This window comes from Musca autumnalis, unplaced genomic scaffold, assembly GCF_047663935.1.
Source record: "Musca autumnalis isolate F117 unplaced genomic scaffold, ASM4766393v1 scaffold_1, whole genome shotgun sequence".
In the NCBI taxonomy this organism is placed as follows: domain Eukaryota; kingdom Metazoa; phylum Arthropoda; class Insecta; order Diptera; family Muscidae; genus Musca; species Musca autumnalis.
This window is the reverse complement of record NW_027411644.1, coordinates 2,848,300-2,866,324: the sequence shown is the minus strand read 5'-3', so window position 1 is coordinate 2,866,324 and position 18,025 is coordinate 2,848,300. Positions and strand designations below refer to the sequence as shown.

Here is an 18,025-nt window from a genome sequence, read left to right as displayed (position 1 = left end):
GACGGCATACTAACCGGGATTTATATATACGTATTCGCTTCACTTGGGGGAGACAAGGGAGACTTCTCTCATATCAATGAGTGCACCCCGATTCATATTAGCTCAATGATAGAAGAAGAGAGAAGTCTCCCTTGTCCCGTATGGGATGTTTGTGGAACAATTATTATAAATTATATTCGCTTCACTTCAATTATCTAGCTAAAGTTTTACTTGATCTTGAAGGTCAATGACTGCCACACATACATACTCTACAATTACGTAACAAAAACATTTCTTTGTACAAATATTACATTCTAAGATTAGACGAGCATAATGTATGCAACAGAAATGTCAACACAAGTAAAAAATATTCGACAGATGCAAGCAAAAAAACTGCTCAAGGAAATGAAGAACAGGACTTACAACTTATATATTCAAAAAGCTAGTCAGAGTGAATATAGATTATTCAAGTTCCTTGATTTTAGCAACGGGTCCATCTATTGCAGCAAGAATTACAGTGAAGAATATATCACTCTCATAATGAAGCCTAGGGATGACCTGTTTTGGCTAAATCACAATAGGTACTGGACTGCGAATGAGCAGAGGTGCTCCATGTGTAACATGGGAGAAGCGGAAACATTTGTGCATTTTCTAGGGCGCTGCTCCATATTAAGAAATATACGATCAAGACGGTTTAACAAAACTGAAATGTTATTTGATGAAATTATTTCAATCCTAAACGGTGGTGAAGATTTTTGTTGGATTAGTTTATGCAGATTCTTGAAATAAGTTCTTAAATACCGAAATATTCTAATTTAATAATTAACTAATCAAAAAATATAAATAAATTACATGCTGAATAATTTCCTTATCTATATATATAAAATTGAAATTTGTTTGTTTGTTTGTTTGTGCCTTATAGACTCCAAAACCGCTGAACAGATCTTACTGAAATGTTTAGGGTACATTGCTAAATGGCCTGGAATGAAAATAGGCTATATCATTTTTTGAAATTTCGCGTTGATCTGGAGATATAGCATCAAAACCGGAGGTACCTCCAAAAAATTTAGATTTTATATGCAAATATCGTTAGAACTGTTACAGATACAATCTCCAAATTTTGTATGCGTGACTGAATTTGATGTAGACATAAATTTACCAAATTATATTCAAATCGGTTCAGATTTGAATATAGCTCCCACATACATATATTTTCGGCCGATTTCCTTATTTTATGTACCAAACATGCTATTTATTTCCAATTTCGATGAAATTTTGAAATTCTTAAGGAATTTGTTCTAGAAATAAATGTGCCAGATTATATTGAGATTGGTTCAGATTTGGATATAGCTCCCATACACATATATTTTCGGCCGATTTCCTTATTTTATGCACCAAACACGCTATATATGTCCAATTTCGCTTAAATTTGGAGGGTCTGACGGAATTTTTTCTAGAAATAAACGTGCTAAATTATATAGAGATCGGTTCAGATTTGAATATAGGTCCCATATATATTTTCGGCCGATTTTCCGCATTTGATGCAGAAAACACGCTATATACGTCCAATTTCGCTGAAATTTGGAATGTGTAACGGAATTTGGTCTAGGCATAAATGTGCCGAATTATATCGAAAACGGTTCAGAATTGGATATAGCTCCAATATATATTTTCGGCCGATTTTCCACATTTTATGCACCAAACACCCTGTGTATGTTCAATTTCGCTGAAATTTGGAGGGTCTGACGGAATTTTTTCTAGAAATAAACGTGCTAAATTATATAGAGATCGGTTCAGATTTGAATATAGCTCCCATATATATTTCCGGCCGATTTTCTGTAGTTTATGCACCAAGCACGCAATATATGTCCAATTTCGCTGAAATTTGGAATGTGTTACAGAACTTGTTCTAGAAATAAATGTGCCAAATTATATCGAAATCGGTTCAGATTTGGATATAGCTCCTGTATATATTTTCGGCCGATTTCCTGTATTTTATGAACCAAACTCGCTATTTATGTCTAATTTATGTGAAATTTGGAATGCGTAACGGGATTTGGTCTAGACATAAATGTGCCAAATCATATCGAAATCGGTTCAGATTTGGATATTGCTCCTATCTATATTTTAGGCCGATTTTCTGTATTTGATGCTCTAAACACGCTATATGTATATGTCCAATGTCGCTGAAATTTGGGATGTCTGACGGAATTTGTTCTAAATATAAATGTGCCAAATTCTATCGAGACCGGTTCAGATTTGGACACACTACATATGTCCAATTTCACTGAAATTTGGAAAGCGTGACGCAATTCGTTCTAGAAATAAATGGGACAAATTATACCGAAATCGGTTCAGATTAGAATATAGCTCCCATATATATTTTCGGCTGATTTTCCGTATTTTATCCACAAAATGTGAATGGAAGACAAATTATGACAAATTATATCGAGAGCGGTTCATATAGGAATATAGCTACCCATATATATTTTCGGTCTATTTAATGTTTTTGTTACGTATGTTCAATTTCAATGAAATTTTGAAGACTTAGCAGCCAGTAAAAGTCATCATTATTTACAGAAGTACTTATAGTTGGATTTAACCACAGCCTTGGTATCATATCTTTGAAAGACTTCTTAAGATTTATGTTTTATTATGATATATCTAAATCATTAGGAATACTTATAGGCGGAAAGGCTTTCGAAGGCGTGTTACCTCCTGAAACTTAAAAAAAAACTTAAATAAAACAAGTAAAAAAGTATCAGTCGGCTTGGCCGACAGAGATATACCCTCAGCCTGTGTATATTGAATTTTTTCCCAAAAAAACGCATGTATTTAGGGAATTTTGGGCGTTTGAACTGACAAAAATGTTGATTAGGATTAGAGATCAAAAGTTTTGCGGAGGAGATACTAAAAAGAATGGATCTCCAGCCACTACATATGGTACCATAGGGGTTTTTTACAACTTCAGGGATGTTTGCTCAAGAAGTATGGACTTGCCCCTGAAACAACTTTTACCATCGCAATTGAGGCAGCGAATGCAAGTTGCTTCAACAAAAATCAAAGTGATTCGAAAGCAGGTCTTAAAGTGAACATGTATCCGAAATTTTGTGTGGTAGATACCGGATGGAGTAAACAAATATAGTCCATATTTGAACCTGATCTATATCTGGTAGATATATTAAGATGTGTAAAGTATGGTCCAATTCGGCCACTCTCTTCAAGAGTTATCGTACGCACAATTTTACCGAACATTTTTGAACTTTTGTGGGGGAGGTACCTGAAGGAGTGGACCGATATGGCTTATCTTCGAACTTAAACTATGTTTGGACAAAATATTACTAAGACCAAACTTTGGACCGAATCGGCAGACCTGTTCGAGAGTTATTTTGCCCTCCAACCTCCTCACACGGTGTCATAGGGGTTTTTTGCAACTTTCAGGCTATTTTCTCAGGAAGTATGGACTTGCCCCTGATGAAACTTATACCGTCGTATGGAGGGCAGTGAATACAAGTTGCTAAAGCAAAAATCAAAGCGATTCGAGAGATGGTCCTAAACTGAACTTTTCCAGATTTTTGTGTGGGAGGTACCCGACGGAGTGGACCAATTGAGTCCATATTAAAACCTGATCTAAGTCTGGTACACGCTCCACGATGGGCAAAGTATGGACCATATCGGTTACTCCCTTCAAGAGTTATCGTGCGCACAAATTTTCCGAACATTTTCGAACTTTTGTGGGGGAGGTACCGGAAGGAGTGGACCGATATAGCTCATCTTCGAACTTAAACTAAGTTTGGGCAAAATATTACGAAAGCCAAAATTTGAACCGAATCGGTTCATCCGTTCGAGAGTTATCGTGCGCTCCAGCCAGCCAGACAGACAGACAGACGGACGGACACTGCTCAATCGACTCCAAATTGTCTGAAACACATTTCGTCCAAACATACTTGGGGTCTAAAACCATTATTTCGATGAGGCACATTTTGCCCGTATGAAAGTGTATATACCCTTCATAGCCTAAAGGCTGAGGGTATAAATATAGTAGCTCCATAACAACCCTGAATAGGCATATATTCATATCTCCTATATTTATTCGTTAAAATATTAAAAACGTTAATATAATTATGGCATTCCATTATATTTTATCGTAGTCGGGGCAGCAAAGCGCGCCGGGTTCAGCTAGTTTAATTTAATTTCTATTTATAACGATTTTAGGAAAATAAATAAAAGAAATAATAATAAAACAAGTGAGAAAAGGCTATAGTCGGTACGGGGCCGACTATGTGATACCCTACACCACTATCTCTGTGCATAATCTTTTCACGGACGTATCTTTCAGGGAGATAGGAAAGTTTTCACCTATCTGGCCTTTATACCAAATGACTTAAGGCGAACTGAACCAAAATAATTAATATTTAATTTTATATTTAACCACTATCGACATCACCAACATCAATATGATTCCATCTCTGTAAGAAAATTTCGTGATGATCCAAACAAAATTCCGACCTGTAGTGTGATTGCAGAAAAAGTGGAAAAAAGGGATGTATTACCGACTATTGCGATATCTCTATTATTTGACCACCTACGCCAACCTAGTTTGCATAATTTTAAAGAAAGTATTTTCTACTTTCTTAGTCAGGCTTTGCAAAGGGGTGATATTCGTCATTATTATTAAAATCGCAAAAATTAAATGTTGGGTTCTTTGGCGACTATATCGATATCTTCGTTGTTTGACCACCTACGACAACCTACGTTACATCGTTGTAAAGGTGATATTTTCTACTTTCCTTCCAGGTCTTGCTTTTTATATACCAATTATAGACGCTGATATATTTGCTTTGGAATAAAATGTTGACTTTTTCTCCAAATAATTTTTTTGCTCATTCCGACCATCACCAAAATCAATAGGCTTCTTCCTCTGTGAGACCTCCATTAACCCTCGAAATTTCGTGACGATCCGATCAAAATTGCGACCTGTAGCGTGTTTTCCCAAAAATGTATAGATGGGATGTATTACCGACTATTGCGATATCTCCGTTAGTTGGTCACCTACGCCGACCTAGTTTGCATCATTGTAAAGAGGAAATCTTCTACTTTCATAGTCAGGCTTTGCTTTTGGAAAGTCCCCAACCAAAGCTGTGATATTCGTCGTTATTATTAAAATCGCAAAAAAAATGAAAATTTGGGTTTTATTTGCGATTATTGTGATATCTTCGTTGTTTAATCACCTACGAGAACCTACTTTACTTCATTAGAAAGGTGATATTTTCTACTTTCATTGCTTGCTTTTGGTATACCCCATACATAAGCTGAGATATTCGCTTTGGAAAAACGTTGTCTTTTTATCCACATAAGTTTTTTGCCCATTCCGACCCCTAAATATTATCCGACCACCACCAAAATTTCGTGACGATCCGATCAAAATTGCGACCTGTAGCGTGATTACAAAGTTTTTATGGACAGACGGACGGACACACATAGCCAGATCGACTCAGCTCGTCGATACATTCATTTTGGTATATATACCCTACATCACACTGTGGTAAATTATATTATGTATTTGTGCATTTGTATGTAACACATATAAGGAAACGAGACAGGCCCATAGTTTCTTTTATGGTTATACATAGGATCACACGGTGCTCTTGAAGCAACTTTAAATGGAAGGTGGAAACTACAATGTTCATAGATGGGAAAAAAATCTCGGGAGCGCTTTTTAAATAAATCACGATTCAAATTGACATTTTTAGGGATTTTTTAGGTTTTTATGATTTTGTTTGGAAACCACAAGTCCATTGTAGTTTCAGAATCCGCAAAAACTTCCCAGGTGGAAGCACCTTCCATTGAAAGTAACTTCAAGAGCACTGTGATCACTTTCTGAATCGATTTATGCAAGGCCGTCCGTATGTCCACGCTATGTGTGCTAAATTTCAATGAAATTTGGTATGTATGACGTAATTTGGTTTAGTAATACATTTTCCAAATTATTTTGAAAACAGTTAAGATTCGGATATCTCACATACAAATATTTTCGTCCGATTTCAGGCATTTGATGCACCAAGCCCACTTGACGAAATTTAAATAATTTGACATAATTGGGACGGTTCGAATTTGGATATGGTTCCTATATAAATTTTTGCCCGATTACCTGTACTTGAAGCATACAAAATCGGACAGGTATTTTGATGAAATTAGGAAAATGTGACGCAATTTGGTCTAGAAAACAAAATCGCCAAATACTAAATCGTGTTGGTCATATATAGGGCCCTGCCTAATTTTGATACCTTTCTTAATTGGTTTGTTGTGCCCTACATGGGTTCAAAATATTAAAACTTCACTCCAAATAACAATAAATATATTTTCCATACCTCTCCACCAAAATTTTAATATTTTTTAAATGCTATGACATACTTCCTTTGGTGGTCGCCACAACAACCAGTGGTTTAATATAGGCCACTTTAGAAGGTTATTTTTTTTTAAGAGAATTAATAGGTTCAACATTTGTAAGAAGTGCTTAAATTTATTTTGTACTAAAATAATAAAAATTACAATACTTTCCAAAATCAAACGATATCAAACATCATCGGTGTAGGGCGAAATGCTATTGAAACTCAGCGGACAGTGGCTATGTAAAATCTGTTTGCAGTTATCATGATTCAGGTGGGGGAAATGTCGCCTATCCTCATCGGTCAATCTGAAAAGATAATGAAATTAGAAGTTCGGATTAGAGAGATGACAATAAACGAAAATCGGAATACATGAAATACACCACAATAACAATGTAAATAATGGATCTTACGTAAAAATGTATTTCATTAGTTTGAACAGCATGCCATTATTCCACTTTGTTCCATCATCAATATGGGCAGCACAGTATGCTTTCAACATACAAGCTTGACCATCAAAGCCACTTCTAAAAAAAATTGTTTTCAAATGACAACTTGATTCTACATTTGGGACATGGACTTAGGGAAAAGTATTCTATCTAGTCCACGTTCGGAAAACATACCTATCCATTAATTCGCCCAAAAGGTCATAGGTATCACGTCTAAATGGGCGCGTTACCTCATTATTTTCTATGGGATAATTGCAACGAAAACCCCAACCATTGGCCCATATAGTTGAACCGGGTATAACATTGTTCTTAACATTGAACCGAAACTGTGGAATAAACCAGAAATACACAACCGATTAACATCCTCAACCTCTCAACGTGTGACACTTATAAGGACACAAATGCATTGCAATACCCACAGCCATACGACTGCCTTTGATGAAATCTAAATATCTCTTTTTTCGTTTCAGTGGACGTTGTTCGTCTGCTGTCCTGTTGTTGACTGTCAATCCCCCGTCAGCGGCGGCAATGCTCAATGTTGTTTTGCTGACATCTAGATGACTTCCGTTAACGGAAATAAATGCAATTTCCTTATCCGTATCACTTGAACTTGATGCCTGCTCCGTAACCAACAAGGAAGCGCTGGCTAAATTCGTGGTTGAATGCGTAAAAAACAGGACGATAGCAACGGCAACACACCCCCGCAACACTTCGTTGCAGAACATTTTTTAAGTTACTTTGTGTTTGACTCGAGGGAAGTAATCGTTTCTTTTGTTGTGCTCGCACTGGTTCGAAAGACAATTTCTTACGTGAATGCGTCTCAAGTATTTGCCACCGACTGTAAATCGGATAAATTGAGTTCCAGATTACACCCAATTTTACTGCATCAGCCTGATACGTTTTTATGTTGTCTAGCAGATTGTAGTTGTGAAACAATCAATTTAGCGTTCTCGTTTGTTTTTATTTTCGAATCTAGTCCGTGCCTAAATGTGTTAATTGCATTTATTGTTGAACCGTGTCAGGTCAGGCTAAACACGATTAATTCACTAAACTGTTTCTAAATATTCTACTGCCCTAATTAGCAGTTGTAAAAATAAAAAATGCGTGAAAAATAGAACCAAAAAAAACTTGAAATGGTTTGTGAAAATGTATCTCGGTATTGGGACACTGTTCAAAAGCTGATAGGGCATAAAGGGAAAAAGTTTTGGAAATCCGCTATGAGTATTTTATGGTTTAAAACGACGTAAGCTGATTTTAAACTCCAAAAATTCATCAGTTTGTGAATCCATCCATTATCTGTTCGTTATGTGGAACTCATCTTCATAAATATGTATGTATGTATATATGTATGCATTTATGTACTTACGTAAATAATAACTTTAGAAGTTTGAACAGCATGCCTTTGCCTAGATTCGATTCATCACTCATACGGGCCGTACAAAAGGACTTTAAAAGGCAAGCTTGACCATCAAAACCATGTCTGAAAATTAAAAAAAAAACCGTTAATACTGTCTTTATTTAAGTTGTTATTATTGAGCACGAAAAATTTATTTTTTATGAATTTTTTACAAGAAATATTTATTAGAAGATTGTGTTTTCATCTGATAGATCACACCTTGAGCTACTTTCGGATTTTTTTTTTTTTTTGAAAACATTGCACAGTGTTCAGACGAATGGCCGCCTACGAAACACTGTTGTTATTAAAGCAGTTTGTGGTTCCCTGATTATGATTAGATGGCTTTTATATTAAAGAGAACGTCTTGTTCATAAGCCGAACTAAGAATAGATTTCCAAACGCACCGATCTTTTGCTTTACTTCTCCAATTTTGGATGTCATGTTTTGTGATATCTTCTTCTACTTGGTCTTTCCATCGGAGTTTTGGCCTTCCCTTGGGGCGTATATCGTCGAGTGGCTCAAATGCCTTTTTGGCGGGGGCATCTTTATCCATCCTGCTGAAAAGGTCAAGCCAACGCAATCGTTGTAGTTCGATACGTTTTACTATATCGATGTCGGTCGGCTGGTATAACATGTGGTTCATACGACGTCGGTATTCACCAAGTTCTGCCTCATCTGCTTTCGCAAGTACCCATGCTTCAGACCCACACATAAGTACGGGTAGTATCAGTGTCTGGTAGAGTGTAAGTTTTGTTTGACGAGAGGTGGTTTTACTTTTAAACTGTTTACTTAGACCAAAGAAGCATCTTTTGGCCAATATTATTCTTCTTTCGATTTCAAAATTGATGTTGTTCGTTTTATTTATGGCGGTGCCGAGGTAAATAAAGTCATTTACTACCTGAAAATTGTAGTTCTGAACATCAACAGTTGGTCCGAGTCTACTGGACGTCTTGCGTGTTGATACCATAAACTTTGTCTTATCGCCGTTGACTGCCAGACCCACTTTGGCAGACTCTTTTTCAATTTTCGCAATATCGTCTGCGTAGGCCAGTAACATTATATCCTTATTGAATATAGTGCTATTTTTATCTCTATCGGTATATACATTCGCTTCTCGTATTACCTTTTCCAATAGAATGTTAAATAGGTCACACGATAGGCTGTCACCTTGCCTGAAACCTCGTTTTGTTTCAAAAGGTTCCGAGAGGTTCTTTCCTACTTAAACAGCTGATAATCTTATAAGTTTTGCAGAGATACCAAACTCAGACATGGCTTGGAACACCTTTGATCGAATTGGGCTGTCGAAGGCGGCCTTATAGTCGACGAACAGGTGGTGTGTGTCGATCTGTCTTTCGTGGGTCTTCCCCAGTATTTGGCGCAGTGTGAAGATTTGGTCAATTATCGATTTACCAGGTCTAAAACAGCATTGGTATGACCCGATTATGTTATTGGCCATGGCTTTTAAACGTTCACACAGTACACTCGACAGCACTTTGTATGCGATTGGGAGCAGACTTATGCATCTGTAATTTGTACACACCGTCTTGTCTCCTTTTTTGTGTACGGGACATAGGAGGCTGAGGTTCCAATCGTTGGGTATGCTCTCTTCCTGCCAAATTTCGGTAATTAACTGATGCATACTCCTTATCAGCATTTCGCCACCGGTCTTAAACTTTTTGGCGGGCAGCCCATCAACTCCTGCTGCTTTATTGTTTTTCAGCCGATTAATTGCTGTCATGACTTAGCTTTGGCTATGTGGAATACATTCAACGTCGTCGTTTGCAATTGGTTCTGGTGTATCTTTATCGCCGCCCATATTCGATACTAAGAGCTTCATGAAATGCTCCTTCCAGATCCTCAGTACGCTATCTGTACCAGCTACCAGATTCCCTTCATGATCTTTGCAGGAGAATGTGCCTGAACCATACCCTTCAGTCTGGTGTTTTACACTCTGGTAAAATGTGCGGACTTCATTCTGACTCCTGAACATCTCAAGTTTCTCCGCTCACGTTTTTTTTTGCTCTTTCTTTTTTCTCCCGAAAATACGCTTCTCCTCTCTTCTCTTCTTCCGATATTTCTCTTTCGCGGTTTGTGGTTCCCACTGTAGCTCCAAAACGTATAATTCGTTCTGCATATGTTTTTTTTTTTTCTTTTGGGATCATTAAGAACCTAATAATGTTGCACTTAAGTGAAACGGAATTAAAACCTATCAATTTAAAAAAATGTGAACTGTCAAAATTAAAATTTCGATTTTAACTAAAAAATTATAGTTTTTTCGCCATAAAGCCGTCAAAAAAATTTTAAAAGTCTCTCGCTTAAGTGCAAGCTTTTTATATGTATAATTATCCCACAAAAACATATGAAGATCGGATCATCCGTTTTTGAGCTACAGTGGGCTACAGAGCATTTATCGAAATGCCATTTCGAGAAAATCGCGTTTAAAACTTCGAAGTAACATACAAATCACAATAACTCGACTCGACGTTTTTTTCAATACATTCTATTCTACCTGTACTTTAAAATGGGCCAATAAAATTTTGTAAGTGGCCATAAGCTCTTAACCTAAACTGAGATAAGTTCAGCCTTACCCTTCCAACACATCAGATAAGCCTTGAAAAACGTCCCTCTTGAAGAAGGGTCGACGTCTTTCCGATTTATCGGGAAAGGGGAAATTTGCCCGAAAACCGTAGCCATAGGCCCATAGAGTATTCTCCTTCAGAATGTTATTCTTCACATTACAACGCCACTGAAAGTGAGGGCATTATTTCAAATTTGAGTTCCATTTAATACACTCTACTTACCGACATACGAGCTCCCTTAGTAAAGTCCAAATAACGTCGACTCCTTTTCAGTATGGTCGAATTTCCACTATTCGTCACATGCCCTTGAATGGGTGGCAAGCAAGACGTTGCCACAACCATCGTTGTAATCAAACAATAAAGTTGCATATCTTTCTTTTTTTGTAAGTCTCGAACCTCCTTCGTCTGCTTGCTTTCAAATAATCAGTGGGTGGGTGTGAGCGGATTTAATTAGATACAATTAATAATTGTAATATTTAATCAAAATCTACTCCAGTGCATACGAAAGTGAACGCCGGTCGGCGAGACAATGGTCATCTAATCAGCAATGATTCTTCCTGCCCTGCCCCGGGGAGGATATCGAATGGCTGTGTACAAATAATAATTGTTGAATTATTTCTTGTTTCTTCGCTTGTCTTGTTTCGAAAAACGAAATGAAAAGTCTGACCACTGTTGTAATTGTTGTTGTTATGCTCCTGTTGTTGCTATTGCTTTACTTTCTAGTTTCGTCCTTTTCGTGCGCTGTCGCTACAACGCAGTGAATGCTACAGTTAATCTGCAATGTAAAGTAATTAATTATGCAGTTTTAATAAGGTCCTTGCATTTCCTCTGCCAGAGTCGTGCGATTGTGGTGTTGGCCACTTTTAATCCTCTTTGTCGCACAATGTTAAGGTTTCAGTGACGACTTACGAACTGAGGTATTACGGTTCAGCTCAGAACGACACGGAATCGAGTGTTCGTTAAACCGAATGCGGTACATCATATACCAGCATTAAGAGTGATGCGAAATGGTAATGTTTTTCGAGATGGATACAATTTTTCTTGATTTTGTTTATTTTTCTTCATTTGTAGTCGTTGGTTCGTTCTCTGCTTACACTGACCAAGTCAGACCAAGTGTGCAAACATGTCATCGTGATTGTCACATCGGTTAATTCTTGTTAAAGCAGCAACAAATCCCATTAACCACCGTCAAAGGAGTAAGAGAGAGAGAGAGAGAGCGCGCGCGAAATAAAGGAGGGGAAAGAAAGCATAGCGAAGGAGAAACTGTGGTCCGTCCGTTCATCTATCAAAAGTATATCTATTTTCTAGAACTTAATATGTAGACGTTCAATTCGTTTTTATGTTGACACTTGACAATACTTTGACAATTACTAAGACAAATAACAAAAGTGTCGCATGAAAATACGTCACTTCTTAAGGGGTACTTTATCCATCTAAATTGCTTTGGAAACCCGATGAGTTTTTGAACGGAAAATATGCATGCATTTCAGTCATAACAAGTCTTTTATTATATTGACATGTACATAGATACATCTTCATTTAGAACTACATACATAAATGACATAATAGAAGTAATTCGAATAAAAAAATAGTATTCATTATATAGACAATTTCAATTGCCAGTTGGATAAAATAATAAATGCGCCCTGTACATTGATTACAAAAAAATACATGGACAGACGGACGGACATGAATAAATCGATTCAGAATGTGATTTCATGTATATCCTTAAAGTGAACTGTCGGTCTATCTCGTGGGTTGGCGTATGAGGATGAAAGATACCAAGCAACGGTCCTGACCTGCTTTGACATGGCAAAGTCCATGATTTATCTTGGTCCCTCTTTCATCTCAAGCGGACACTAACCTCCCCGTGGTATCACCTGGGAAGCTGAATTTAACAAAAACAAACAAAACCCTCTAAAGTTGCATTGGCACTTGTACTCTTGAAAAGTATAAGGCCGACTTTACAGCCATACAGGAAATTCGATGGAATGGTAAATCCATCACAACAACATCTAAACGTAATACATTGTATTATTGCTGCCATGACAGAAACACGAATTTGGTTGCGGATTTATAGTTAGTTTAAGGTTAAAACATCTGGTCTTCAGACTTGCCGCAATTCACATAAATGTAAAATTTTCAGCAAAAAACAGCACCAGATTTAAGCATCTTAATATTCATAAGGGCCCATGGCTGTCACCAGATCAAAAAACCGAAACCAAATTCATCACGTTGAGATTGATAAAAGACATTCATCGAGCATCCAACACGCTCGTTTCAAGGAGCAAACATCGACTCGGATCACTGCGTCTAAACGTAGCAAATAAAGTACGAACAGACACAACACGGAAGTTGGACATCGGTAAGCTGCAAACACAACAGATAGACACAACATATTCCACTCAACTAGCCCATTTACTTAATGAAAACACCCTTTGTCCCGATAACATACCAGCACAGTGGCAAAGTTTTGCACACTCCATGCAAACAGCCACAAAATCCATTCTCGGACACTACAGGGCTCCACCAAGGAATACATGGTATGACCAGGAGTGCCGTGCTGCTACAGAAGAGAAGAATGCGGCATATATGGCTACTCTACAATCAGTAGCTACTCATAGCGCACGAGAAAGGTTTTGGGAGAAAAGGAGAGAAGAAAAATATCTTTCCCGCAAGAAAAAGAGGGATGAAATCGAGATGTACAGAAGCCATAATGAAGTCCGAAAATTATACCAAAGAGTAAAACACCAAACTGATGGATTTGGTACAGGCACATCCTCCTGTAGATACGAGCAGGGGAATCCGGTAACATATACAGATGGTGTGTTCCGGTTATCTTCTTTTTCTTTTTCGCTTAACTTCTTGAGGAGCACAGGACCTAAAGGGGTTTCTGAAACACTGTCTGAACATGAAGTGCTCCCCTCCAGACATGTGGAGCATTTGCGATAAGATTTGGCATATGCCTGTGACCTCCTGGGCGATTAAAATTTCTTTCGGTTCTTTCATGTGTTATGGTTACAAAATTCGTCAGGATTTCTTCTTTGCTTATGAGCACTAGGAGAAGTTTGGAGAGCCTGGCACTCAACAACGTCTAAGGGTGAGCGTACACTTCTTCGAAACCTGTGGTCGCCACCGTTGACTTATATGGGCTCATCCGCTGCCATCCCTACTGCCTTGTCCGCCATAACAACGCAGATATCTGGAGACCCTATTCCCCAAGTACTTCCAGTTGGCTCTTACAGATAATTTGGTAGTGCTGCAGGTATTTCTTCCATGCAGTGAGTTAAGGTTATACCGCCCAAGATCGGTCGCCAGAACCTCGTTTGCGTGAACAGAGGACACCAAGTCACAAGTAGACAGTGGGTGAGGTTGACATTTGAAGAGGATTGGCTATGTGAACAAATATATTATTCGTATTCGCGTCACTCTTCCGATTGTTCCGATTGTGCTCCGGTTATGGAAAGGCCATTTTTCCAAACTGTTGGTATGCAATACTAACGGAGGCGACGAAGATACCACGGATCCAATCCCAGAAGATGGTATCGAGTGTATACCGCCTAGCCAAGATGAGGTACAGACAGCTATAACCCAGATATTTATCTTGAGACAAACCCTGAAAAAGACCTACCAAAAGAGTTTCAGACAAAGAAACGGCCTACGTGTGATCTCTTCTTCTTATACGTGATGCGAAAACCAAAAGAAGTGGGATAATATACACAAACAGCCACGTATAACTTGCTTATGCCGACGACATTGACCTCTGAAAAAGTCAAAAGAGAATCTGTTAAAGCCGGTCTGACGGTAAACGCCGATAAAATAAAGTTGATGGTATCGACGCGTAATACGTCCACAGATCTTGCACCAACTGTGAATGTTGGTACCTACAATTTTGAGGTAGTAAAAGGCTTTCTCTACCACGGTACCATCATAAGCACAACAAACAACATCAGTTATGAAATAAGAAGAAGAATGGCGTTGGCCAACAAATGCTACTTTGGGTTAAGTAGGCAGTTTAAGAATAGAGCCACATCTCGTCAAACAAAACTAAAGCTCTACAAAACACCGATACTACCCGTGCTAATGTATGGTTCCGAAGCATGGGTACTTGCGTAAGCAGATAAGGCATTGTTTGGTGTCTTCGAGAGGAAATTTCTTCGAAAAATCTATGGCCCAATCCGCATTGACGGTGAATATGGACGTCTTATGAACCACGAACTGTAGACCATACCTTGAGAATATGCGCTGATAACCCCACTAAAAATGCGTATACATATGACCCCATGGCGGTACATGCAGAACTGGAAGTCCAAGTCTTAGATGGAGTCAATAAGTGGAAGACGAAATAGGAAAACACGATATTCCGAATTGGCAGAAAATAAAATAGAGAGGAATGGAGATCTTTTCTTAGTTCGGCTTATTGAACACATGTTCTGTAGGTGGCCAGCTTTCTCGTACACACATACAAATGCACAAAGACATAATATCCTTTAACACAGGGTGATGTAGGGTATAAAAACCGTAATATTTTTATAAAGAAATGTATGTACATATGTCAAAATAATATTCATAATAGGTTTGTTTTTAACTTCTGTTGTATAAGTTTTACAAATAATCCCCTTTGTTTGGAATAATTATAATATTAGTTGGCTGTCTCGGTAAGTTTTACAATACAGTTTACGTCAAAAAAGGTTCCATCTTCCCCTCGCTTGCCACCCTATGAAGTGGCTTAAAAGCGGCAAATAAATCGTGGACCTGATTGCTATGTTGATCATTTTTTGCGAGGAGTCTGTTTATTATTTTTTTAACTCGGTTAAAAGTCGTGCGGTACCTTTAATGAAAACAATGTTTTTGTTTTTGTTGGGCCCGCCCGTACAAATTGGACCACTGTGTGTGTGGTTTTAACGTATTGCCTATTTCTGTCAAGAGTTGTTTTCCAATTGTTTACACAAATGATTCGAGTTTAAACTTTTTTGGCCCCAATAGAAAGGTGATAATTGAAAAGTCTAAGGTTTCCTGTTTCCAGAGAACGTGCTTAAACATTACTCATTATTAGGCATGGTTATGATGTACAAGTACATATTGTTGTTGTTAATCTTATTATTTGTAAACTGGAGCAATGTCGTGACTTCTTCTTTAACATACCTAGAACATCTCCCATCCAGCAATATTTCTTACTAATTGTTGTGAAGAAAAAAAGAATGAAAAATTGTGAAATCAGAAGTGGAATGTATTATGGAACAGTAGATGAATGAATGGACATAGCAGTTTATATTTTTTTTACCTTCACCAGAGTGTGATAATTGGTATGTACTACTACAATGTGTGTGCATAACACGCTGAAGGAAAGAAGATAGAAACGTAGCCGCCTTAGTTACCGACATATCCTCACCTTCTGGTTCTATTTATGTATATTCGTCCGTGTGCCCAAGTACTTTTAAAAGAAAAGTTCATGTCGCATTTGTTGTTCAATTGGGATGCAATTTGGAGATGCTAATTGTTTGACACAGTCTATTGATTTTACTGGAAATCTGTTCAAATTTCGATATTGCTCCAATATATATTCGATTTATTTGATGTGTATAGTGCCCCAATTACACTATGTCTGCCCACATTAGATGAAATTCGGAGTTTAGTCTGAAAAAAACTGGTCGAATACAGTTAAACTCGACACAGATTTAAAACAAATATGTACTTTTCATAAAAACAACATAGATTTATATACATACATATAGGATACGATAGTTTTCTGCACCAAAGTCGAAATATGACTTTCATACCTATTATATTTGGTTTGAGTTGGAATTCATTATGTCCAAACTTCTCATTTTCATATTGAGAGAACGTATATTTCTCCTTTGAATAATAATGAAGTATTTTGTATTTTGAAAACAAATCCCGAAAAAATTAGATTTTTTTGTAAACTTTGACTTATTGGAAGCACAATGTTCAAAAATTATATAAACAAATTTTATTTGAGGGGCCACCTTGAAAACAATCTTTATACCTCCCGTATCCTGTCCAAAATTAGGTACTGCTGTCATATCCGCTCAATCTAAAATTAATACACTGTAGCTACGTTCCAGTACCATCTTAACAAAAAAGAAGAACTTGTCAAAAAATGCTTTCCTTTACCAATTTGTTTAAAAAGTGCGAGAACAGCAAACATTGCAAAAAATCTAGCAGACGACAGTTATATGTTGCCACTCCCCATAATAACTCTTGGGGGAGGACTTTGCTCGAGTTCCCATATTTTCATACACCAGTCGACAGTTTACATAGTCTAGTTCACAAGCATTGTTCTGTAGGTCTGTGCAACAAAATCCAATTTTTTTAAATGATGGGAAAAACCTAGTGCTAAAAATATGAGACACGTGTATCGTCGTTTTTAAAGTTTACATCGGAAAGTAACCAAAGTAGGCGGGGCAGGTTACGCCCATTTCTAGTTTTTTCGAAATATTCGAGATAAGATTGGAATCCTTGTATTTTAGGTATATAGTGTCTTTAGCAACTTTACAACTAAAATTTCACTATGAGTCTCTGAATAAAAGAAATCAGTAACCATAACATATAACATTGTTATCCGCCCTTGTTATGCCTTCCACCATAATATGGAGGGTATAATTACATTTGTCATTCCGTTTGTAACACATCGAAATATTCATCGGAGACCCTATAAAGTATATACATATATTCTTGATCAGGGTAAAATTCTAAGTCGATATAACAATGTCCGTCCGTCTGTTGAAATCAGGATACAGCTCGCAATTTTTATATTAGAGCTTTGTAGTTTGGCATGGTATATAGTGTTTGGTATTGCAAATGGGCTATATCGGTCCACGGTTTGATATAGTCCTCATAGAACGGTACCAACCGAGTTTCGGTATTTTTAAGGTTATGGCCACAATAATTTATCGATACGGCTGAAATTTGGTATTTAGTCTTCGTTGGGTGTATTGAACTTCCCCCTCTAAATATGTCGGTATACGTCCACACCTTCATATAGCCCCCATAGAACGGTACCTCCCGATTTTCGGTATTTTGAAGGTTGTGTATCCCTCCGAAATGGCTGAAACGTTTTATTTAGTCTTTGTTGGTGGTATAAAACTTTCCCCCAGAAATTTGTCGGAACAGGCCCACGCCTTAATATGGTCCCCAAAGAACGGTACATCACGATTTTCGGTATTTTCAAGGTTATGGCCATAATAATCAATTGAAATGTCTGTAATTTGG

The 18,025-nt window shown here is 37.4% G+C and overlaps 1 protein-coding gene across 1 annotated transcript; it reads right to left on the bottom strand.

Annotated features, from left to right (window-relative positions):
* Positions 1–6,501: 6,501 nt before the first annotated feature.
* On the bottom strand, positions 6,502–11,359 carry LOC141391053 (uncharacterized). The gene is made up of 8 exons (XM_073963974.1): positions 11,015–11,359; positions 10,802–10,959; positions 8,184–8,297; positions 7,627–7,655; positions 7,237–7,526; positions 6,992–7,143; positions 6,782–6,895; positions 6,502–6,676 (listed from the first exon to the last, which is right to left on the bottom strand). The coding sequence occupies exons 1-8, from the start codon at positions 11,159–11,161 to the stop codon at positions 6,556–6,558; spliced, it is 1,125 nt and encodes a 374-aa protein (XP_073820075.1). The 5' UTR covers positions 11,162–11,359; the 3' UTR covers positions 6,502–6,555.
* Between the last annotated feature and the right edge of the window lie 6,666 nt (positions 11,360–18,025).

Bases quoted from the DNA above. Each gene is read 5' to 3' on its own strand.
- LOC141391053 (XM_073963974.1), bottom strand. From the start codon at position 11,161: ATGCAACTTTATTGTTTGATTACAACGATGGTTGTGGCAACGTCTTGC. The intron at 7,527-7,626 runs GTAAGAAATTGT...TCTGCAACGAAG, and splicing joins AATACTTGAGACGCATTCAC to TGTTGCGGGGGTGTGTTGCC. The intron at 7,144-7,236 runs GTGGGTATTGCA...TTTATTCCACAG, and splicing joins TCAAAGGCAGTCGTATGGCT to TTTCGGTTCAATGTTAAGAA.